This window comes from Bemisia tabaci, chromosome 8, assembly GCF_918797505.1.
Source record: "Bemisia tabaci chromosome 8, PGI_BMITA_v3".
Lineage (NCBI taxonomy): Eukaryota > Metazoa > Arthropoda > Insecta > Hemiptera > Aleyrodidae > Bemisia > Bemisia tabaci.
Window position 1 is genome coordinate 26,660,801 of NC_092800.1, and position 26,066 is coordinate 26,686,866.

Below are 26,066 nucleotides of genomic sequence, written 5' to 3' on the forward strand. Positions count from 1 at the left end.
GTCGTAGTGTGATATTTTCTTTTTCCACTGAAGAGGGGAACAAAGAAGAGCTTTTGGAGGTTTTTGGCAAGAGGATGGTGACTTGCCCGGAGTCTCTTTACCCAAGTTTTTGGGTTTTTTGGAGTTTATTTGGGGGAACATGTGGCTGATTATATGAAGGAGGTATATTCCAGTATTTTTGTTTAACATATTAACTGACGAGAAAATGTTCGTACATTTATCATCTACTATTAATTATTTTTTGATGATTAGTCTAAAACATTCAATACAACCATTAAAAAGTGGTTCCCATTGTCGGGTATCGAACTCCCGATCGCCGGGTGCCCGCACCTTACCAAAAAAATGGGGCGCCTCAGTCAACTTGGCTATCTCAGAACCGCGGCATGACGAGTAAAAATAGCATTTAAAAGACTCGGACGATGGGCGGGACTTATCACAAGAGTTGTCCTTGAGCGATTCGCGTCTTCGTAGCCTCTGAGATATGAGAAAAAGAGCTAACTGCCTTTCTCTGTGAGACATTGTTTGCCTATGCTATCATGTGTCTCGAGTTTCATCCCAGAATGCATTCGCGATTCGCGGCAGTAAGCTAAGGCAATATTTGCGTATCCATGAATTAAATCAATCAATCGAGCTCTGATTTTGACTTCTTTATCCGTAACGAGTCCTCCAGAACAATTTTCCACCTTGTACGATGGTTATTATTTCTTTACTTCTATTTTTCAAATTTGAGGTGGGATAATGGCGGCTTCTCAAGAACACCGAGGTAGGCGATCTTTTGCACCAACGAACAGAAAACTGATGGCGAAAAATAACCAATCAGAACCTCCCAAAAAAAAGAATTTGCCTAAAAACGGAACTTCGTGGTTCTGCGCAGATTTACCAGTCAGACACGACATCTCAAGGTGGAAAAAAACTCGCTGAAAGCGAATTTTAGCAATCAACACAACTTGACGTAGAGACATGATTGGCTAAAAAATACAACGGTTTTTGATACATCGGAAAATCAACCAAAAATCGGAGACTGGGCGAAACGCTCAAGGTCGCAGAGGTATAGGGAATCCCATAGCGAAAGCAACGGAACGATTCTAATATCATGGGGAACTCCGTTCCCATGACAAAAATCAAAACAAAAATGTCTTATGAATATTCGAATGCAGCCAAATTACCTCCCAGAAAGTACTTATTTTTGAGAAAAGTCATGAATTTTTTCATTGAAATTTTCAAATACTTTATTTTAAATTACGAACGAAATTCTCTGAAAATTTTGAAGAAAATCACTTCTAAATTTCCCCGAAAATTCGTGATTTGTGGAAGGGAGTTTATCATTCACTGAAGGCCCATACGGCGTCTCCCCTTAGCACGGCAGCAAGAACGCTGAATGAGCCTTCAGGCGTTGCCATGTTTCCTTCAATAAAAATTGAATTTACCGGGAAAATTTTGAACATCTGTCTCCAAATCTTCTAGACAATATTACACAATTTGGATCGCGCTTAACAGAAAGGAACCAAGCCACATCGGCTGTTGCCACATTTAACTGAGTTTTTCAATTTTCTACAAGAGAACATTTGTGCGAAGTTGTTCGTAAATTTTAGGGGATCTGCCTTGTAACATGTAGAAAATTCACTGACATTTTCAAACAAATCCGCTTCACAGTTTTCATGTAATATATTGTAATGGGGGGGAGGATGAAATAATCCAACGCTCGTCAAATGGCAGAGCTGACTCTATATCTCGAATATCAATACAACGGTAATACACTTGGTACACTGGCTAGGTGCTACCTATACTCGCTGCCTCGAAGATACGAATGAATCCGCGGCGAATCTCGAGAGCATACATCTCGTAGCGTCCGATGACGCGATGACGTCAAAGACGTGATTGCGAGAAACATCGGCGCTCCGAGATGTAAACTCTAAACATCCAAATGCTGACGCCTGAGCCCGCACTTGCGAAATCGATGGCTTTCGGCCCGAATGAGCTAGAAAGCATAATGGAATGTGGTCCTAAAACGTAAGTGATAGGGCCCCATTCTATTACACTCTTCCACCTTAGGCAAAAAAAACGAAAAAAAAATGATTTAACCATCCCTTTCGAAGCAAAGGCCCTTGCGTAGCAAGTGCAGCGTTTCATCGTAAAAAAAATAGTAAAATAAAAGTAGGTTTAAAAAAATTATAAATAAAAGGAGGCTAGCGTAAAAAAAACATTAATCGAATGGTAATAGAAAATATGACTTTTTACGAAAAAAATAAATAAAGCGGCTACATTTTATATTTGCCGGCACCCGATCAGAACTTTGGTTCGAGAGGTTTCATAGCCGTTCTGTTCATGTAACAAAATCCCAAAATTGCTATGAAATCTGTTCACCGCAGTTTAACCTGGCGCATTCGTGGTACTCAAAAACAAATTTGAATCGAAAAAAAACGTAAATAAAAAATTGAGTACGAGTACCCGATTTCGGTTCTTAAAACTACTACAAAGAAATTTGCTGTCGCTCCGAAAAATCTCAGGTGCCATGCCCGTCCAACACATTCTACTGACTCAGAAGCGCCTCGTTCAGTCCTTCGCGATGCCCAATGTTGATATTTGCACCATCCGCTGTCCCATGAAGCGCCGTGATGCTTCGCGGTTGCCAAATCGCAGTGTCGCCCTCAGGAATGGATGTCCCTCGATTGTTAGGATATCCGGATGATGTCCAGATGCCTTTGCCGATCAGTTGAGAGAAGCACGCCCGGATCCCGCCGAAAGTGGAGGTAGGATGAGCCGGGTGTGAAGAGTGCCTCCAACGTGTCTCGAAGCCCACCGATGGCCTCTGCTTGTCCTAGGGATCGGCCTGCCTGGCGACCAGTGGAAGAAGTTTGCCGCCTCGTCGATTGGTTGATACGTCCGAGGGCGCTGAGGGATACGACCCGCCAACCAGTCGCTGGATGCCGAAGCTTAGCTACTCCGGTTACGGTAACCAGGGGATGATGAACCAGGGAGAGATGTTTCTACCCCGGAAGCAGGGTACGCTGGGGAAAGGGCCGCTGATCCCATCGACAGGAGATGAGCCGGCTGATGTCCTGCCTGACGATCAGCGAAGTCAAAGTTCCCGCGATTTGGGCGCTACTTTGGTGTGAATCATTGAGGATGCGTGGACTGTCAGTGCGTTTCCCATCAGAGATGCGAATTCCGAGACGGCATCAAGAAAACCTCCATTGCGAACAGGAGTCCTGAAACGTTGCCAAAAACACAGGATTAGACTACTGCGCTGTAATTTCCTATTCTCAGGAGAAAAAATTACATTAACAAAATTTAGAAGCGCAACTGTAAAATATCAGCGCAGGATTCTTAAAATCTAGAGATACGCTTAGTAAATTACACAAAATAATATATTAATAAATTAAGTAAACAAAAAACCATGGTAGCATAATTTACCGATCCTACCGGAAATATTAAATTTTTAAATATATTATTATATTAAATTATATTAAATAAATATTATATTAAATTTATCCGGAAACTAGTAGAAATAACAATAAATTAATTTCCAATATTATATAAGGTTTCGTTTTTAAAAGTAACACAAGTAATTAGTCGAAACCATTCAACACTTTTAAACGAAAAACAGAAACCTAAAAACGGGGGCAATAGCCTGTCTCCACCACGAAATTTTTCTCAGACAAAAAATCGAAAACTGTCATGGGTTTCCTTGTTGTTACAATACGTTCGTGAATATTTCCAACGTAACATGGACATTTCTAATAAGTTGATGGTTGTTCAAAGAAATCAAAAACCATCGGGCATACTTAAGTATCGCACTTGATACAAATAAGGAAGGAAGTTTGAAAAGTAAAATTTGCAGGTACCATGAAATATTAGGCAAATGAACATTCATAAAATCAAGATTTTAAAAAAAACCTGACAACGCCGCAAACAACGTGCTGCGCGTTTACAAACTGTCCATGCTTAGGTACTCCTGATAATTCCGCAAGGAAGAGGAAAAATCCTGACCTTTCCTAAGAGAGAGTGTCAATTTTATAAAATTAGTAATGAAGTTAAGTAATTTTGGTCTAGTTACAGGTCGTAGGCAATCCACAACGAAAATTGATGAAAATTGCTAACTTATACTTTTTTTGATAAAATGGAATTAGCAAATCCATAGCTGGCGCTCCATTAGAGCTGGCGCATTGTTTACCATTTCTGCCAATAACACATCGAACTCGTCCGGCTCGGTTGCGGAAATTGCCGGCTAATTCCATCTTGCATAACACGGAAAATTCAGCGAGCGCCGCTCGTGTTTGAAATGTCGACATGAGAAATTTTTTCGCCAAATTGACGGCCGACGCCCCAAAAATTGCGCAACTGCGGTATGCCCATGATTTGTTTTTCCTTCAGCCTCCGCGCACTGACCTAGATTGGTGGCTGGGTCCTCCGAGAATTTTTTTAGGGAAAAGAAAACTTCAAGGAAGATGGAAAATGGAAAATCTTTGAAAAGAAAGACCTGAAGAAACTAAGACAATAAAGAAACAATGAGACGGGTCTCCTAGAATGAACTAAAAATACATACATACAATTTAAAAATTTTGAAATGAAAAATGAATAACGAGACCTGTAACGAGTTCCTGACAGAGCTAAAGAAAACTTAAAAACTTAAGACTTAAAAATCATCTTTTCTCAAAACATAAGACGATCAAGAAATGTAAAAGATTCTTTCTTTAAACCTGTCCTTTTTGCAACAGCTTCTTTTTTCATGGACATTCGCCCTTCGGAAAAGTCTACCAAGAAGAGTAAAAATTAAACAAACACGAAAAAAATCTGACCATTAAAGGATATTTTATCGTGTCCTGTTAAACAAAAACAAAAACATCGTCATTATGATATGAAAGTTACACGTCTTGGTACCGAAAATCCTGGATTGACACTATCCCCCCAGGATCGAATTTCCTCCTAAATCTCCAATTCTTGGGACTCCTCCAAGAAAAATCATGATCGGAATTGTGCCCATTAAAATAGCCATTATTTTTCAAACATATTTTCTTTTTGAACTCAGATTTGGCATCATCTGTGTAATTCGCAGTAGAATAGCCTCGCTTTTTCTTACTCACTCTTTCAAATTTGTAAACTGCGCGACCGGCGGTGTCCGTGCTTTGAAAATTGCTGACCTCACCTTGCTTACCTGAAACGCGTAAACCATACGCAAGTTCAAGTCCATCGCTTGTTACTGTGAGCATCTCGACCTCGTTTCCGAACTTCGATGCCTCTCCTCCACTTTCCTGCTGATCAAAATGATCATTTTTACTATTTTCTTCAGTGGGACTCACAAATTCCTCAGGGAATATTTGTATATTGTGAGGGTCTCCTTCCTGAATCTCACATGGGGCTGATTCCTCCTCAGATTTGCAACTCTTGAACGCGTCGGGATCCCCACGCTCCGTAACGGGCTCGACTATCCCTTTGCTTGCGCCAATTTCCTCACAACTATCTGAAACACTGCTCAAAGATGCATTAGACCCAACATTCGAATCATTAAAATCAGACAAGGAGTGAGCCTGCTCTGTGACCTCCTTAAATTTGGAAGAAAACTTATCGTTCGAATTAACTTCTTGCTCAAAGTTTTTATCCTGCATGAAATTAACACTTCTTATGTAAATAGGCTCCTGATCCACAGTATCTGAATCTGGAGAATCATATGCAGATTTGTCCAAAATCTTTTCATTGGTTTCAGCAAAAGACTTATGACCCTCATATTTTACAGGAAAATTACTTCTAGGATAAATTTTAGCAACAAAATTATCACGAGATTTTATTGTACTGATCGACGGATCATGATTTTCCTGAATGGAACTTTGCTGGCTTAGAAGAGGATTTGCGGGTTGCGCCCTTGAAATGGCCTGGTTCGCGTTTCCGTTCCATCTACACTGCTGATTTCCGGGGTTTGCTGTTTCCGGTGCGTCATTTTCTTGGCCTCGGGTCCATTTTCTTTTCTTGAAGGGCATCCCTGCCATTTGTTGCTGTCCTTGACAGGGCGCGTTACCGCACATTGCCTCTCGTAACCTCCTTTCTGCGGCTACTAATGCGTCAACTCCCCTGGCCAAGTCTTGCCTCATAGCGTTCAATGCTCGACTATTCCTCTCCGTCTCTGCACGATTTGAATCAACTGCGGCTACCAACGTTGCTAGAGTATTTTCAGTGGCTTTCACCCGGGATTCTAAGGATGATTCCTGCCCAGTATAGTGATTCACAGCCAAAATAGAGTTTCTACCCTTGCTGGCTGCGGCAACGGCCAGTTTAGCATTTTTTACTGAGTCTATTAACTCCTTAATTGTTGAATCACGATTATTAATCACCTGGGCCAAATACTCCGGTGCCAATCCCATTACTATACTCCTCACTAACTGTGCTTCAGTCGAGTTCACTTTAGCCAAGTTCGCCAGTTTTCTCTTCGCTTGCACAAAATCCAACGGGTCCTCATCGCTCCTCTGCGTTCGCGTAGAGAATTTCTGGAGGGCATCCTCATCATCATCGAAATATTCGATCAGTTTTTGTTTGGTTTCCTCAAAAGACTCGCAGTTTTGGAACGCTATTTCCTCGTTGTCATAATACTGCACGGCTCGTTTTCCTAGGTGACTCCTGAGCTGGTCCCGCTTTTCTTGATCCGAACACTTGCGATAGTGCGTTTCGAAGTCTTTCAAAAAGTCTCTGATCTCATAGTCACTTTCACCCTTGAAACGTCTCTTGAAGGGAGGTGCCTTAATTGAAATTATTGGTCCTTCTGCTGATCGGGGAACGTTGGATCCTGCTATCAACTGGTTCCATTCCATTATGGATTGGCTCAACGTTCTCGTCACCTCCAGCTGGGCTTTAAACATTTCTTGAATTTCTCGGTTTTGTCCCGGTATTTCCTGGAAGGCCCTGTGTCCTCGAGGATCCATCTGCGCGGAACTTTGCCCCCATAAACCAGGTTGAAATGTTTGGTTCCAGTTTTGGGTCATTTTCCGGCCGTTGTCTCTGGTCTCCATGCCCTCTAACAGTATGTCTCTTGGTCCTACGGGACTGCCTGCACAAGTTCGGTTTGCCATTCAAACCCGACCGCATCGTACTCGTTCTCAATTAAACCGGCATGAGGCAATGTGGACTCGGTCGGTCTTTCTTTGTGTTTACTGGCATCAGCGTTTTTTGCAACCGCTCTTGGTGCAACGAGCGCGATTGGAAACATAGCTACGAGTCTCTGAAAAAGCGATTTTGAAAAAGATTGTTTTCGTATTATGCTATTCTCTTCATTGAATTGCTTCCCGTAACTCTCACACAAGTCGCAATTCAATGTAGACAAGGCAGCTTTTACTGTTTATTTACTCGACGCGATGATTATGGAGCGACGCACAATTTCCCGACGAGTAGAGAAAATTTTGACTTTAACAAAAAAAAATTTAGTTACTTCCGCGTACTCGGCACTAATTTAGCAAACACTGATAGAAGCAATGAAAGAAGAATCAGCATAAAGGCTTAAAGAAATCCCAGATATCGTCGCGCGTCCAGATTCTCTGCGCAATCAGCGTCGTGACTTGAAAAGTTTGATCACAGCTGCGTACGAGAATCAGCACGGGAAGGTAAATCTGAGACAAAGTCGCCAAATTGCTGCAATGGGCACAAAGAAGATGATATGCTTAAACTAAACTTTCTTCAAAAAAAAATGCCAGTATGATAGCTTGAAAAAAAATCAACTTTCAGAACTTTCAAGTATGCACAGGTTAAACTTCACGAAGATTTAATCTTACTCACAAGTTTAAAACAGATATTTAATAAATAGCTTTTCTGCTGCCCCAGAAATTATTTGAAGCTATCTATAGCTCTGTAAAATTACTACGTAAAGTAAGATCTGCGAATTAAATTCGACTGATAATTCAAGGCTTCAATGAAATTTACTTAAGACTTTCGTCTAAATTCCTTGAATTACTTTTCTGCTGCCCCAGAAATTTTAGAAAAAACGAATAAAATAAACGAACTTTATTCAAGACTTTCGTCTAAATAAAAAAATTAAATTCTTTTCTGCTGCCCCAAAAATGATCTGCAGTAAAATCTGCGAATAAAATTTCACTGAAAACAAATTTCAAATGAAATGAAATGGAAAATCGGTGAATAGAATTTCACTGAATATTGAACGCTTCCAATAAACTTACTTACGACTTTCTGTCTACTAACCGCTTTCTGTTTTCAACTTTGTGAAGCTTGAAACTTACTAACTGTTCGTACTATCAATGAATTGAAAATTACCTTTGGTTTTCGTGAATTTTTGACTTGGTGAAGCTCGAAAAATTCCTACTAACTCTGTAGATTTTCTAATTTAAATTCAAATTATCCTACTTACCTGGGATCTTCGATGACGTGCTCGATTCCCGGAGTCTCCACTATGTAATGGGGGGGAGGATGAAATAATCCAACGCTCGTCAAATGGCAGAGCTGACTCTATATCTCGAATATCAATACAACGGTAATACACTTGGTACACTGGCTAGGTGCTACCTATACTCGCTGCCTCGAAGATACGAATGAATCCGCGGCGAATCTCGAGAGCATACATCTCGTAGCGTCCGATGACGCGATGACGTCAAAGACGTGATTGCGAGAAACATCGGCGCTCCGAGATGTAAACTCTAAACATCCAAATGCTGACGCCTGAGCCCGCACTTGCGAAATCGATGGCTTTCGGCCCGAATGAGCTAGAAAGCATAATGGAATGTGGTCCTAAAACGTAAGTGATAGGGCCCCATTCTATTACAATATTAAATTGCCCAGCTAAATTTGGCAATAGCTGATGTGACTTGGTTCCTTTCTGCTGAACGCGGTCCATTTAATCTAAAAATTTCAAGGACTAATACGCATAACTTTCTTCAATAATACATGTTTTGTCCAGAGCAGTTTGGCAACTCCCTAATGTTCATACGGCGTTCTCATTCCTTAGCACGGCAGTGTAGAGTGTAGAGGAGCCGCGATCCAAGACAGAGGGGCGGGTAAAAGGGAAAACCCCCCGACTCAAGGACGCGGATCGGCGGAACTCTATGCATAGTGCGGAAACTAAGCGCCCGACTCCTCGAGCTTAAAAAGACCGAGTTAAATGACCAGAAAGAAGTCCCAAGTTCCGAGTGCCCCCCCCCCCCCCCTCTACCTCCTCCAGCTTTGGTCCATAACTCAGTGACTAGCGGGTCCCGCCGGGGGAGGAGAAGACTGGAACAAAAGACGCCCCCCCGCCCCCCGCCGGTCGGACTCGTCTTGATGAAAGGCGCTGGGCGGGTTCGGGGCTTTTGTTGGGAGAGCGCCCCCTCAGCGCGGGGCTATTCTTTCACTTCTACCGGTCGTGAATCCCAATGGCTCGCCGGCTTAAATTATGACTTTAATTTGAAAGAAATTGTTGATTTTTTAATGGCGCGCGAGTAACTACCCCCCCCCCCTCTCCCGCCGCCGCTCCGTCGCGCGTTCTGAAGGAGCCGCCTTGAAGACCGTTAAGGCGTGAAATTATCGAGTTTATTAACCTAACGCGAGGATTGCGTTAAATTTGAGTAGGCAAAAACTCGACGAGTTTAAACGTTAGAGCGGCCACAGTGCGGCCAGCGCGAAACGCGTATCAGCGCCTACAAGACCGCGGTGATACTTCACGCATTGCGCGTACGCCCGTACGCACCGCGGTGTATGCGCAATGCGTGAAGTATCCGTACGTGCGGACGCGCAATGCGTGAAGTATCACCGCGGTCTTGTAGGCGCTAATACGCATTTTGAGCTGGCCGCACTGTGTTCGGCTCTGATTCATGATGAAATTCAAACTCGCGGAGTCTGTGCTTTTTGACTCATGATTTTAAAATGTTTTCATTCCGTATCAGTGCAACGTATCAACTTACGTTTTAAAACCTAATTTTCAGTTAAAAATAATACCCTCAATACTTTTAAGCAGCTCAATGAATTAAAATCTGCGACGTGGCACCTTCAATAAAGTGGTTATAATAGTGGTTCGATAAACCCAATTAAATTTGACAATAGCTATTAGCGCTTGGTTCCTTTTTGTCTGATGCGGCCCATTTACACCTAGATCTGAATGTATTTCTGCCAAACGAAACTATGCGCATTAAGACATGAGCCCCGAGACCCATAAAAACATATGCATAACGAGGCTCACGTCACAAGCACATAGCTCCGTTTGGCAGAAATGAGTCCATCTAGCTGTCTCTTTCGGGCCACCTCGCGTTCGTCGTCCCGAAGTCTGGCATCCGCAGGTCGGCGGATCCGCGTTTGTTGTCGCTGGGTCTTAACGTGACATCCGCCTCACATCGGACGAAGTTTCCACGTTTCATCGCTCGCTAATTTGTCTTGGGCGAATTCTCGGGCGCAGCCCCGAGTTGACAGAAGGGCTGCGAGGAACTTCGCTTGAGCCCTCTGTCAACACGGGGGTGGCGCAGGCCGGACGACTTTCCGCTCCCCCGTTTCACCGAAAACCGCGTATGACACGCGGTATAGCCATCGGATATGCGTGGTTTCTCCGCGGGCGGGGCCCTGACCTTCGTGCCGACTTAGAGCAAGTTCAGATAATTTCCGTTAAGATTCAACAATGTCGCCCACTTCGCGCGGAGTGAAGAACGACGCAACCAGGCTAGGTTTCCGTTGGAGATATGCGGTTTTGTACCAAACGGTAGCCCATCGTTTCGGGTCCTGTCAGAGCTTTCGAGTGCCGCAGCGAAGACGGAATCCCCAGGACGGTGACGTCAGTGAACTTTGTACGAGCTTAACGGGAAATTCGCCTCCCTTTCCCTTTTGAATTTATATTTCGAGAGGGTCGTTTATGAATACCTTCTCGTAGGTGTGCAAACTTTCGGAACAAATCCTCGTTCAAAACTGCGTCTGTTTTGAGGACCCAGTCTTTCTCTCCGTTCTATTTTTATGCACATCAGACTTTTTGCCTACACAGGAAGAAAAAGTTATCGGCATTTTGTGTTAGAATGGAAAGTAGAGCACGAAGTAGCCTAAACGTGCCGGTAACATTTTTTTATTCGTTTATCTCATAGGCGGATCTAGGGGGGGGGGGGGGGGGGCGCACAGTGGAAAGAGTCAATCAGAGGAGTCGGACATGAAATTTTTGACTAAAACTGTAAATTTTAATGTATATTTCGTCACATTGTAAATTGTAAAGGGTGTTTCTAGAAGAAAATTCCACGAGAAAAACAGTGGAACCATTTTTAAAACCTCAATGTTTTGTATAAACGGAGTTACAAGCTTGTAAAGTTTCCAAATTTTGTCCGACCTATCCGATTGACTTGATCCACTGTAGAGCGTTGGGGGCCAAATAGGTAATGGTCCACATGGTACATCAACATCCATGGTTGTTGATGTAACTACCGGGTTAGTTGTGACCTCCACCGCGGTAGTTATCGTAACTACCGCAAGGTAGCTGGCGCATTTTTAACTAGCCGCTGGTTGTGTCGACTGCCCCATTTTTTTCCATGTAATATGTCACTGATGACCGGCACTTATTATTCCAAATAAGGACGGTCTGTAACGAGTATATGCCGTCTCGTGTATTCCTAGATGGGCCCTTAGCAAGTGAATAAGATACATACCATTAGTTTAAAGAGTATTGTTTTGCAACTGAAAATGGGGTTTAATAAATAAATGCCTTCTTGTATTCCAAGAAGATCCCTCTCCAAGTGAATAAGATACAATACCATTAGTAAAAAGCCGATTGTTTATGGATAGAACAAGTGTCCGATTGTTTGAGCTCCGTTGCCGGCGACAACTAAACTTCCGAAAGAAAACTTTTTTCGCAACGAGTCAAGGCAAATGAGTCATGAAAGTAGGTCAAGCAAATATTGCATAGCAAGATTTTTTGATGGAGGGACACGTCCAATATACATTATTCATTATCTCCTTTTGCAGCTCCACACTTCCTTCTATCGTACGTCATACGAGGAAAATGCACCAATAGTTCTTACTTAATTGCTGTGAAAGGTTGATTTAATCACACCCATCCCGTTAGTTCTGAACCTTACAACTATTTCAGGTAAATCATCAATCATCCTCATACTATGCGGGGAAACCTTCGGCTCCTTCTTTTTCTCACTAATTTTATCGTTTCTCATTACGCACTCACATCCACTCCTCCAAATCTTACACCGAATGTACAATACGAGGATTACTTGATTTCTCTCGCTTTAAAAGTTTGCAACGACACACATGATCAATCCTTACTTCATGTCGTAGACCTTAATAAGGATCCTGCAGTCACTCCTTTGATCGAAGTCCTTCATAACTCGTTTATCCCAACAATTTTGATAAACCACCACGCCAAACTGACAGATACTTTAGCCACGCACCAGAGGAAAAAAATCATGTTCTTTGTCAATGACCCGGAGGAAGCACTGAGTCTAATTCTGAGCTCCGTCTCAAGTAACAATCAGTTTGAAAATACCAATAATAGTAGTGACGCAAACCAGCTGAGAGTATTCGCCAATACTGATTTTTCAAATAATCAGACAAGGTCTCGAGCTGCTACGTTTTCGAAATTGCCTCGTTTTTGCATTCAAATGGACGATCAGTTTGAGCCCGGGGCTGATGCCATGTGTGACGAGAAAATAACGCTAACATACGAGGAAATAGAAAGTACCTCTTTATTGTCAGATCAAAATTTCGACTTGACACGCGGTTTGTATGCCAATCCCATTTGGAATTCGAACAACCTCCTGATTTTTATGCTCAAAAAATGTAACCGAAATGATTCTGCTTTGACTCCTTCCGTCAATCAATTTTATCGCACGGGGGGTCCTCGGAGGATTCTACGCGATACGAATGAAGTTTTGATTTTGATTTTTAAATTTTTTTGGCGCTTCTTCCGAGGATATAAAACAATCATCTGCTTCGAAAGAGATTGCGCTAGGTATGATATATTCGCAGAAAAGATCATGTGGTATGACGCTGATAACAGCGGGCCTTTTTTTGACTTTTCCGTGAATAACATGCATGGTAAATCGATGCACCTAGTCCTCGATCATTTAACGACGGACGAAGGGAAATTTTGTCTCTCTTTTGATTTGTCATGGTACGACGTTCTCGTAGACGTTGTTACTTATCTCAAGAACTCAATTAACTGCACCATCGAACATCATTATGCCACTATCCGTGGCATGACTGAGTACAATGATCATGAAAATGGGCAAAAAATTGGTGCTGATTTTCACATCTCTCGATCTATGTTTAGGCATGGCGTTGCCGGCGTATCCAAATTCGATCACTCTATCAGCGTAGAATCAAGGGTTGCGCTCATTGTTACTCCTCACAGTTCGTTCATTCCGCAAGTCTTGGTCGGTTTCAAAAGCTTTACGCTAGTGGTGTGGATTTTCCTTCTCATCTCAACTTTCGTTTTTTTCTTGATGCAATATTTTTTCCAGTGCTCACAGTCAAGAATACTCTACCGTTTTTACACCGAGGCACAGATTTTTACCTACAAAAGCACCTCGCCTTTACTGACCGTCTATTCGTACTTTATCTGTGGAAGACCGCCTACCTTACTCCTTGGCAAATTCTTCACCGGGAAGATCCTATTTTTAATTTTCAGCTTCTCTGCACTCATCTTGTCCACTGTTTTTCTCGGCGCTATGACTACTCTGTTGACAAATCGAGTACGATACTCGGAAATTAACTCTCTGCGGGACTTAGCCGCATCTGATCTACTAATTCAAACAGAACATACATTATCTGCCAGAGAAGTCTTTACCCAGTACGGCGAATCCAAAGAACTAACTGCGAAGCTAACTAGTAACTTAGCATATTACGAGCAGACTGTAAACATGTACATAGCTCATGATTCAAGTTTCAAAGAAGAATTGTTGAACTTAAGTAGAAATGAAGAGGAGGGTTCAGTCAGAGCAAAAGATATTTATAAAAATGTGAAGGCCATCATTGAAATGGACGCGATATTAATTGAAGTTCCTTCAAGCTTCATCAAGCGAAACAGCATCAAGCTAGAAATTTGGGGTCCGCTCAAATCTGAGTACCATGTGGTTGCGGAATCTGTGGTCCAGAATCCTTTCTCGTTTTCACTCTATAAAAATATGTTTTTGAATGACATATTCAAGAAGAAAGTCGTTCAGTACATGGAAAGTGGGCTCGTGAAGAAAATTATAGAACAATCCATGGCCGAAGTTCCGCTCGAGATGGATATCATCCCGCCACAAACCGAAGAGGAACCGAGACCCTACAATTTGAACGATTTACAGCCAGCATTTATCACCCTTCCTTTAGGCTTCCTTGTGAGTTTCCTCGTTTTCATCGGCGAAATGATGACTGAACACTTTCCAAATTTTCGCCTTTTGAAATGTTTGGCATGGCTTGAAAATTCCTTTTAGGTTCAATGGTACCGTATCTGTGCATCTAAGTATTCCTCGGAGTGAGTCAACGTGAAAGGTTATAGTAAATAAAGTCAGCGGGCTGATTATTGAAATTAACAGACAAAGCTATAGATATAGGAGGCAGAGGAAAAATGGACCGAGTTTAACAGGAAGGAACCAAGCCACATCAGCTATTGCCAAGTTTGACCGGGCAATTAAATTTTTTACGAGAGAACGTTTGTTCGGATTTCTTGGAAAATTTTAAGGAATTTGCTTCGTGCCATGGAGAATTCTCACTGAAATTTGCACGAGAATCCGCACAACCGGTTTCATGTAAGTAATTAAATTACCCAATTAAATTTGGCAATGGCTGATGTGGCTTGGTTCCTTTCTGTCCAACGCGGTCCAAATGAAGCTATCCTACTGGTTAAAATGGGTCGTTGGATTGGATAAAGGAAGTGAGTAAAAGACTAACTAGCGGGAGAGACCCGACAGTTAGTCCATCATTTCCCACCTAAGTCTATGAGAAGCACCCGTCTCAACCAATAGGATCGCTCCATACTATCTATGTCTTCTTTGTCCATAGCTTTGTCTATCAATTTCAATTATCGGCTCGCAGGCAAGATTAGGTGGATGCCGGGGAACTAGCACTCCGGCATATCATGGAAAAAGCATAAACATTTTGTATCTGTTTCGTAATAAATCTAGCACTATTTTTAAAATTTAAGTTACCTCACATAGTTATTCAAAAAATGAATATAAAATCTGTTTTAATAATTTTAAATTTAAAGCTCTTTTTGCCGTGTTAGAAGGAGAAAATTAAAAATATTTTTCCAAAATTTATGGGTGAGTTTTGGTTTATTCATTTTTCATTTTGAATATCTGCAAACACCTAACTTAAACCTAAAGGTAGAAGTAATACATACTCTAAAACAATGAATAACAAATAAATAACAGAAACACTTAAAATTCCTCCAGCAGAAAAAAATATTACGATATTTCACAATAAATAACAATCAAGATAACTAGAATACCAACAAAATATCCTTCTGGGACCGAGGAAGTGTTGAGGGGAAAATGTGAAATTCAATGCTATGAATATGATATAAAATTGAGAGACTGGTTGATTTCAGTTTTTGGTACACTAGTTGGGTAACTTTTCACATTTTATCTACATTGATGCAATCAATGCAATTAATTTTTGTCCATTTCAAAAATTTCCCTTATGACAGTTAGATCGGTAGTCTTTGTCAGTCTTTAATGACGGGTCCTGGGCAATGGCGAGGCGTGAATGATCGATTATCGACATCTCCCCATTTACAGCTATGGTAAAGAATCGATTATAAAGGTGTTCATTGCGAACACCCTGTTTATCGGTCTTTTTCCATAGGTTTAAATGAGAGATAAATCGATATGTCGCAAAGCACGTTACGTGACTGGCCCTGGGAACGGTTTTTTGTCATTTTTACTTCATTTTTTTTCTCTCTGCGAGCGATCGGTCTAATCATACTTTTTGGGGTCTCCATGAAGTCATAGAGATTTTGGAGGACTAGAGAGGTCCTGAAATCGGGATGTCAGGGGTAACGGCAGTGGCGTGGCGTGAATTGCGATGTATCGATTGTTATGCCATTTGAACCTATGGTAAAGAATCGATTATTGAGGTGTTCGCTGCGAACACCCTGTTTATCGATACTTTTCCATAGGTTTAAATTACCGGTCAATCGATACATCGTAAAGCACGCCACGCCACTGGGTAACGTGGGAGCCTTCGTTTTTTGGAAACGCGCACCGCCTTCATTCAAAAATTATACAAGTCGTAAAGTGGATGAAAGGCCCTTTCATCCGCCAATTATCCGGGCCCCTGAACACCAATCCAGCCCTAAATGGAGTCATTGAAAGAGTGGACGAGTTATAGTCTGTTCTCAGCAACTTACACTTCATGGCGCACACTTAAAGGCGTGTGAAAAATAAGCCTCTTCAAAAAAAACTATTGTTACTAAGGAATGCATCGTTGAAGATTGCCAATTCAGCATTATTTAAATCTAGAGTGGATCGGGTCGCTGATAACCTGCAATTATTATTGCGATTGAAAATCAACGGCGGCAGTCCGCAATCACGCATCTCGATTTTGGTGATTGAAAACCTCCGCTTCTATGTCATTTTTTCAAAGGGGAACAATTCGACTTCATTCCTTAAAGTTTTCGCGGAATTTTCTTGGCCTTACGGTGATTCGATGGCCACCATATTTTGTGTCAGAACGGCATGCGATATATCGCATCAGTTGGTTCCATTTTTTCAGCTACTCATCATTTTTCTCCAATTTTGAGATCGCAATCTTGTTGTCAGGAGACTAAAGCACTCACTTACCAATTTTAACAAAAAAATTCAACGTAATAAAGGCGTGGTTTTTTCAGAGAGAAAACATCGCATTCGATACTGATGTCGGAACTGCACTCGAATGCGACATTTTCTCTCTAAATAAACCACGCCTTTATTACGTTGAATTTCTTTGTTAAAATTGGTAAGTGAGTGCTTTAGTCTCCTGACAACAGAATTGCGATCTCCAAATTGGTGAAAAATGACGAGTAGCTGAAAAAATGGAACCAATTGATGCGATATATCGCATGCCGTTCTGACACAAAATATGGCGTCCATCAAATCACCTTAAGAAGGGAAATCACGGCAGTTTTTAAGAATTGCTATTGAGTGGTTTTTCATTTAAAAAATGAAGCATGACAAGAAATCTGCGACGTCGAAGACCGAGATACGTAGTTGCGGACTCACACGGTCGACATGGATTTTCATAAATAAATGTCGTCTTGCATTCCAAAAAGAGCCCTTTTCAAGTGAATAATATACAATACTATTTGTTCAAAGCTGAGTGTTTATTGATATACTGAGTGTCAGAAGGATCGAGTTCCGTTACACGTGCCAACCATTTCCACTCAAGAAACACTTTTTCCGCAGTGAGTTAAGGCAAATGAGCCATGCAAGTAGGTCAGGCAAATATTGCATAGCAAGATTTTTGAGTGGAGAAACACGTACAAAATATATTATTCATTATATTCATTTGTAGCTCTATACTTCCTCGCACCATATGTCATGAAACGAAAATGCACACCATTAATGGAGATGTTGCATGTGTGAGGAATTTTCGATTTGACTATTGATTCTCATGTAAAAGTTCGTGAGAAACACGATGGTGCCACTGGTTTTCTCTGAAAGCAACTTCCAAGCTCAAAAAAAGCTCTCAAGTTGAAGCCAAAATGGAGGGGATATCCCACGCTATCCTGAGAGTCCACGTCTACATCAAGACAAACTCTCCATGCAAAGATAGGGAGCAAATACTTTGACAGGGCATCCACTTTATTTGGGGACTCTAAAACTGAAAACATGGCAACCCTGCTAATGTATTTACGCTCTATCTTAGCATGGAGAGTTTGTCTTGATGTAGAGGTGGACTTTCAGGATAGCGTTGGATATCCCCTCCATTTTGGCCTCGACTTGAGAGCTTTTTTTGAGCTTGGGAGTTGATTTCAGAGCTAACCAGTGGCACCATCGTGTTTCACGTGAACTTTTACGTAAAAGTCTATAGTCAAATCGCAAATTCCTCATACATGCAACATCTCCATTGTTTCTTTATTGGTGTGAAAAGTTGATTAAATCACACCCATCTGATCCATCCCGTTTGTTTTGTATCTTAGAACTATTTCAGGTAAATCATAAATCATCCTCATACTATGGAGGAAAACCTTCCAATCCTTCTTCTTCTCACTAATTTCATCATTTCTTATCACGCTCTTACATCCGCTTCGCTAAATCTTACGCTAAATGAGGAATCCGATGATCACCTGCTTTCTCTCGCTTTTAAAGTTTGCAACGACACAGTTGATCAATCTGAAAGATCGATACTTCATGTTGTAGATCTCAATGAGGATCCTGCAGATATTTCATTAATCGAAGCCCTTCATAACTCGTTAATCCCAACAATTTTGATAAACCACCATGCCAAACTGACGGATACTTTTATCGCATACCACAGGAAAAAAATCATGTTCCTTGTCAATGACACTGAGGAAGCACTGAGTTTAATTCTGAGCTCCGTCTCAAGTAAGAATCGGTTCGAAAATACCGATATTATTAGTGACGCAAAACAGCTGAGAGTATTCGCCGATACTGATTTTTCAAACAATCAGGTAAGCCCTAGAATTCACGCCCCTCAGAAACTGCCCCGTTATTGCGTTCAAATTAACGATCAGCTGAAGCCCGCGTCTGACGCTGTGTGTGACGAGAAAATGACATTGACAAATGAGGAATTAGAAAGTACCTCTTTATTGTCGGATCACAATTTCGACTTGACACGCGGTTTGTACGCCAATCCCATTTGGAATTCAAACAATCTCTTGATATTCATGCTCAAAAATTTTAGTCCGAACATTCCGCGTTTGACTGTACCCGTCAAAAAAAACTTTCAAATGGTGAGTGCGCAGAAGGCCTCTTTCAAAAAATTTAACAGTTTCATTTTGATTTCCAATTTTTTCTGGCGCTCCTTCAGAGGATACAAAACGATTGTCTGCTTCAAGAAGGACTGCGCCCGGTATGATCCCTTCGTCGAGGAGATCATTTGGTACGGCAGCGAAAGTAGCGAGTCCTTTTTTGACTTTTGTGTGAAAAATATGAATAGGAAATCAGCGAACTTGGCGAACGATGGCTTTATGTCGGACGAGGGTGTCTACGATCATTTTTTCGGGCTTTTTGTGACAAGCCTTTTCTCCGAAATTTTAAAGCATATAGAGAACTCGATAAACTGCACCAAGATACGTGACCTTTCGGGCGCAAATTACGAACCCAACAGTCAAGAACTCGCACAAAAATTCGGTGCAGATTTTCATATCTCTCGATTGATATTTAATTATGATTCTTCGAGTTTATCCAGGTTCGACTACACTGTCGGCTTTGAATCGAGAGCTGTGAGAGTCGTTACTCCTCACAGCGTGTTCATTCCACAGGTTTTGGCCAGTTTTAGAAGCTTCACATTTGTGGTATGGATTTTTTTTCTTATCACAAGTTTCAGTTTTTCTCCTAATGCAATATCTTTTCCAGATCTCACAATCAAGAATATTTTATCGTTTTTACACGGAGGCACAGATTCTCCAGTATGAAAGCACATCGTCGTTACTGACCGTTTATTCGTACTTCATCTGCAGGAGTCCACCCACCTTACTCCTCGGCAAATTCTTCACCGGGAAGATCCTCTTCTTAATTTTCAGCCTCTCTGCACTTATATTCTCCACTGTTTTTCTCGGTGGTATGACCACATTGTTGACAAATCGAGTGCGATATTCGGAAATTAACTCTCTGCAGGACCTACAGGCATCCGATCTACTAATTCAAACAGAAAATGATAACGCTGCCAGAGAAGCCTTTACCCACTACGGTGAATCTAAGGCACTGATTGCCAAGCTAACCAATAGCATGCATTCCTACGATGCGGCTATATTCTCGTATTCGATGGACGATCAACATGAATATATCTCGTATTCGATGGATTATGAAACAGAGTTGTATAACCTGACCAATGATGAAGGGAATGGTTCAGCCAGAGGGAAAGATATCATGAACAATATGAAGAGTGTCGTCGAAATGGACGCGGTTTTAATCGGAGTTCCTTCGCAAATCATTAAAAAAAACACCATTAATCTGCAAATTTGGTCACCGCTGGAATATGAGTACCATGTGGTTGAAGAACACGTGGTGCAGATTCCTTACTCGTTTTCGTTCTTGAAAAACATGTTCTTGAATGATGTTTTTAAGGATACAGTTGCTCAATTTATGGAAAGTGGGCTTGTGAAAAAAATTGTAGAGGAATCCATGAATGGCCTGCCCATTAAAACTGTTATGCTCGCGCCACCAGATGATGGAGAACCGAGACTGTACAATTTCAATGATTTACAGCCAGCTTTTGTGAGCCTTTTTATAGGTTTGTTTTTAAGTTTCCTTGCTTTCATCGGCGAGATGATAGCTGAACATTTTCAGAATTTGCGCTGCTTGAAATGCTTGGCATGGCTTAAAGACACTCTCCTGGTTCAAAAGCACCGGATGTAAACATATGAATTCCTGACAAAGACACGTGGAAAACCATAGGGTTACAAAGAAATGGACGAGTCGAAGTCAATTTTAAACATTTTCCAATCGCAGGATTCCGAGACTTCTGTTTGCAGCACTGAGCACGAATCTCAATGTATTACTAATCATACCCATGTTTTGGGTACCTAGCGTAATAGAACTATTTTATTTTAATTTTTTAACTAGTTTTAGTAATCGTTTAGTAGTTAAAGATGTTTACAGAATAAATTGAAGCACATTAATTATCACGAAGTCATACCTAACAGCGTGACATTTTGTACGGGGGAAAAGAAATTAGAAATTCCAGGGTTTGATGCTTGTAAGGCAGAATATGATTATAGCTGGCCTTAGATTTTTAAACCTAATCATTTAGTGTGTAGTATTAAAGTGTTTTTTCCAGTAGATGAAGTACATTTAATTAAGAAAATATCGGCGCTTAGCCCCAGAGAGACTTCCAAGAATCCAAATATGGCAGGGTCTCCAAAGGAGAGTAAGGTGTTGTCGAATTTTGTCGATTATCATTGATTAAGTTCTTGCTACCAACTTACCGTGTACTGGAGATCTTTGTTGACTAAATCATCTTAAATTAGATGCAGAAAATTGGGTTTCAAAATAATTAAAGACGTCTAATTACGTAATTAAATTAGAAATCGTGGTGTGTTAATTACTAGAACAACATTCTAAGTTACTTCAGCCTGAAAGCGCTTGCTACATCCGCCATTTTTGGGTCCCAGTCAGTCCCTGAATCATGATAATCTGACATTGAATTACTTGAGCCTGCTAGAAATAATTCCTTTAGAAGGTTCCAAAGTGCACACCAGTCTTTAAGGATAACTTTGCTAATAGGTGAAACAATACAGTGGACAAATTTGTCGATTATTTAAATTCCTAAAAATGAACATGCTGTCAATGATACTTTTTATTCTTCTTCTGATTATTTTCCTTTTCTTTGCCTGTTTGAAAGATTCGAAGACGGAAACTTTCAGTTGTCCTCAAAATATGACATCAATGTTCCCATGCTGGGACCTAGCTTGGGTACAAGGTCAGGAGCCGTGGGGACCGGAAATCTGTCTTCTTCTTCGGTCACTCCTTCTCCTCCTCTCCTCCTTTTCTCCTTTTACTCTCTTGTATCCCAAGAAATAAAAGCAGCCCGTTGCCATCGATGGCGGCTCTTGAAAGTTGGCGTCACTGTTTTTCCTCCATTTAAATGTATGCAAAACAATCGATTCTTGGTGGCCGCACCTAATATCGATATTTTTAATGGATTTAAATGGAGAAAGAAGAGTGTTGCCAACTTGCAGAATCGGCTATCGTTGCCACGAGGACTCAGTAAGACGAAGTTAAGGCACACTTGACCCCGAATTGGGTATCGTCAGCCAACTGATTCCCCGGACACTCTTCCACGTGACAAAAAGAAAATAAAAAGAAAAAAAAATTCCATTGCGAAGGACGTTGCTTCTTCGTGAACATTTAAATCGTACCAAATTTACCTCAATTGGACGCATATTTCTGCCAAACGGAAATATGTGCATTATAACGAGAGCCCTGTTAAGCATATATCCCTATGGGTCTCAGGGCTCGTGACTTCATACTTCCGTACATACTTCCGTTTCCGACATACTTCCGTTTTGCAGAAATACGTCCAACTGAAAAAATCATTTCGAGGGAGGTGATCAATTATTTGTTTCTGAAATTTTAAAGCCGTTTAGGGTGATTCGAAGAATAATTCCGGAAAATTTGGAAAAAGAAGAATCTCGGAAAATTTGGAAAGAGAAAATTTTTATTCACAGAAAACTCATGTGAACGTTTTTGGAATGTGCGAATGTTCATACGTTGTTTTCCCACAACCACGGTGGAATGGAGATTGATTCTTATGTAATAGTTCGCAAGAAACACGATGGTGCCACTAGTTTTCTCTGAAATCATCTCCCAAGCTCAAAAAAAGCTCTCAAGTTGAGGCCAAAACGGAGGGGATATCCCACGCTATCCTGAGAGTCCACCTCTACATCAAGACAAACTCTCCTTGCAAAGATATAGGGAGCAAATACATTGACAGGGCTGCCACTTTATTTGGCGACTCTAAAACTGAAAACATGGCATCACTGCTAATGTATTTGCTCCCTATCTTTGCATGGAGAGTTTGTCTTGATGTAGAGGTAGACTCTTAGGATAGCGTGGGATATACCCGCCACTTTTGCCCCAAGTTGAGAGCTTTTTTTGAGCTTGGAGATGATTTCAGATAAAACCAGTGGCACCATCGTGTTTCTCGCAAACTTTTACATAAGATTCAATGGTCAAATTGCAAATCCCTCACACTTGAAACATCTCCATTCCGGAGGAAAAAGAAGAATCCCGGAAAATTTGGAAACAGAAAATCATCATTTAGAGGAAACTCATGTGAACGTTTTTGGGATGTGTGAATGCTCATACGTTGTTTCCTCCAACCACGACGGAAATTACCATGCACCTTGATCCTGCCGTGTAAAATATAGTTAAATAGACGCAGAGACCACATAAGTACGCCAATCCACTTAGCCGGGTAAATACAAGCAAGGTATACTCTCACGACGCATTTATGCAAGTTTCAGCTTCGGCCGCCTGATGAAGTGGAGTCGGAGGAATTGCGCATTAGGAGGGCGGAGCAGTCCATCGAGCAGAACCAAGCAACAAAAACCCCGTAACTGCAACAGATATCCCACCTACCGCCCGCGGTTTCTGCCCTGCCCGCCGCGGAAGCAAAGACAACGGAGGGAAATTCTATTTTCTCCGCGGCTTGAGAGCAAGAACACCGACTGGTCATGTTTATATTAAAGCGAGGCAGATGATAAAGTTGAAGTTAATTTCCCTTGAGAAGCTGGACGTTAGTCCCCCCCCTCCCTCCCATGTGATCCCCCCTTCTCCTGCTCCTGCTCCTGCCGGAAGCGACGATGGAGCGTATGTCTCGATCACCGTCTTTTCCCGCACAGACGCTTTGACCCTTTTTATCCCGGAATTGTATTTTCCTTGAATTTTAATAGTGTTGTTACGAGGTCGCTCGTTTTGGAATTAATTTTTCAAGGACGAGCGATTCAGGATGGCTCATTTGGACTCTTAATACAACACCGTGGAGGTGGCGTATTATCACCCGAGCAGATTGAAGCAACGCAGACAGTTTGTCTAGAAACCCGGTGGCTCAACGGATGAATTTTGCTCTGTAGCCTTCCTGTATTCAGCACCTTTTAGATTATAATTAACGGGAGCTCTAGCCAATAATATTGTTAATAATATAATTAATATTACCCCATTGAGTGTGCAATTTTGCCCACGAATAATTGATTTTTACTGTCACTGAAGAAAATAGTTCGGTGTTCCATATCATCCCAATTAATTCGGTCCGTCAAACTGAATTTTCGGTTTTTCAAACTGAACTGTCGGTTCTTCAAACTGAACTTTCGGTTTCCCAAACTGAACTTTCGGTTCGCCAAACTGAACTTTCGGTTTGTCAAACTGAACTTTCGGTTCATGTAATCGAACTTACGCGGTAAAGTGAACTGACGAACTAAGTTTGGTCATATAAGCCGAACGTTCGGTTACACGAACCGAAAGTTCAGTTTGACAAACCGAATATTTGGGATGATATAGAACACCGAACGTTCGGTTCACATGACCGAATTTCTTTTTCAGTGTAATATTTGATTCGAATGGCCCAGTTCGGAGTCACCAAACTCGGAATCGAATTAAAGCTGTCCTCATTCGCCTCGAGTTAATGTCGCTCCGACGTCGATACGCAACGCGAGAAATGTACGTCCCAGTTTTGTTTCGCCGAGTCTCCCGTCAGATATGATGCGAATCTTTCGGGCGAGACCATTACCGCAATGGAGGCACTTACATCTAGCAAGGGCTTCCCAGTAAAAATGCAAATTGCGTCTGTTTTTTCGTGCTGAAACGCAAAAGTTGACGGCGTCCCAACCGCATACATTAAACGCCGCCATCGATGCCGGATCAGAAACAAAATACTGCGCGAAACCGTGCGTTGAAATAAAAGTTTACGGGCTATATGGACATACCGTCCGTTTCGGGCTCAGAGGCCGAATGTTACGGGTGCTGGAGCCGTATTTTCATTGCTGCGGGTGCTATGCCCGGAACTTCCGGCCTCTGAACCCGGAACGCGGACGGTATGTCTATATAACCTGTAAGTACGGCTTCCAGTATTACATCCGATTATTGAAACTATGTCGGCCTGACACGACAAGACATAGCCCTATCTTAACCATACAATACATCGCAATTCGATGTATCGTCGGGCTGTTTTAAACTCTCAATCATTGGCCCGCAGGGCCGGAGGTTTCTTTCAGTATCCCAGCATCAGTTGTAGTACGATCTGAAGAAATAAAGAAGAAACAGGTAAGATTACAAATGGACTACATTTTGCAATTTGGAACTTTAAATTCTAGTCCGGTTCAAAAACAACGCATATCCCATTAGTTTCCCTACGCACATAAGTATATTCCCAGAAGAGCCAGAATTTATAGTTCCAAATTGCAAAATGCAGTGCAAATGTTCTTGATACTTCCGATTACTGAGATTTTGCGAAAATCATACTGACTTCTAATAATTTTAATATTTTTTTGGTAATATCCAAAATTTTCTTGACAATCAACCTACGTTTCGGTAAAAAAAAAAATCGATAAAATTGACAGGAATCCACAGGTTTACTGTGAAATGTGTACAATTCTATCTAGACACGGAATTAAATTACTTAATGTGCCTGTAGGGACATCTTTTTTTAATAATTCCTCGATTCCTCGAAAGAAAACTGCGAGTTTTCCATCTCCCCATTTGTTTTTCATCGGAAATGTGTATTTTTCCCACGGATGTTGGCAACACTGGATGCTGCGCTCATCAACATTCCCGGCATAATCAAAAATATCACACATGCGGCAGGACGTTAATATGTAATGATAGATGCACATCCATTCATGGGAGTATAAAAGTGAATAATGAATGAAAAAGAAGAGTGCCGACGCAAGCTCTAGGTAAGGAGTTTTCGTTTTTATGTGCCGAGCCGATGAGCATCGATTCCAGTTGGCAGGTTGCTAAATTTCAAGTAAAGTAACCACTTACGTTTCGTAACCAAATCCACGCGTACGTTATGAAACGGTGTCAATCCATCAGTTTTTTTTGAGGGGGGGGGGATAACATTTTTGTAGTAAATTCAATGCGTCAACTGTTAAAAATCATATCAGACTGTTCTAGGGTTGAAGTTAAAGATGACCCTGGTAAAAATTGGCGATAAGAGCTGCGTTTCAAAATACCATAGGAATTCTTATAGCTGGCTAAAGAAGGTTACAGAAAATCATAAAGCTGGCTGTAGAATGCGGAGAAAATCTTACGGCCGGACTATACGAAGTGATAAAAAATTATGCAGCCGGGCTATAGTTCCTATCGCCGGGCTTTACACTTTATCGCCAGGCTGTTGCTTTTTCGCCATTGATTATAAAAGGTTATAAGAAATTGTGTAGAAATTCATGTGCTTTGAAAATCATTAAGTTTGGTACGGAACCACCTTAATATTTACAAAACACACATTATGTGTTCCTTTAATTCATATTTTTTTTC

General features: G+C 41.4%; 1 protein-coding gene across 1 annotated transcript; it reads right to left on the reverse strand.

Moving 5' to 3' along the window:
• Positions 1 to 1,705: 1,705 nt before the first annotated feature.
• Positions 1,706 to 8,755, reverse strand: LOC109031999 (uncharacterized). The gene is made up of 2 exons (XM_072303551.1): positions 5,156 to 8,755; positions 1,706 to 3,209 (listed from the first exon to the last, which is right to left on the reverse strand). Exons 1-2 carry the CDS (start codon positions 7,056 to 7,058, stop codon positions 3,154 to 3,156), a joined length of 1,959 nt encoding a protein of 652 aa, XP_072159652.1. The 5' UTR covers positions 7,059 to 8,755; the 3' UTR covers positions 1,706 to 3,153.
• Positions 8,756 to 26,066: the final 17,311 nt, after the last annotated feature.

Bases quoted from the DNA above. Each gene is read 5' to 3' on its own strand.
- LOC109031999 (XM_072303551.1), bottom strand. From the start codon at position 7,058: ATGGCAAACCGAACTTGTGCAGGCAGTCCCGTAGGACCAAGAGACATA. The intron at 3,210-5,155 runs GTAAGCAAGGTG...GCAACGTTTCAG, and splicing joins GTATGGTTTACGCGTTTCAG to GACTCCTGTTCGCAATGGAG.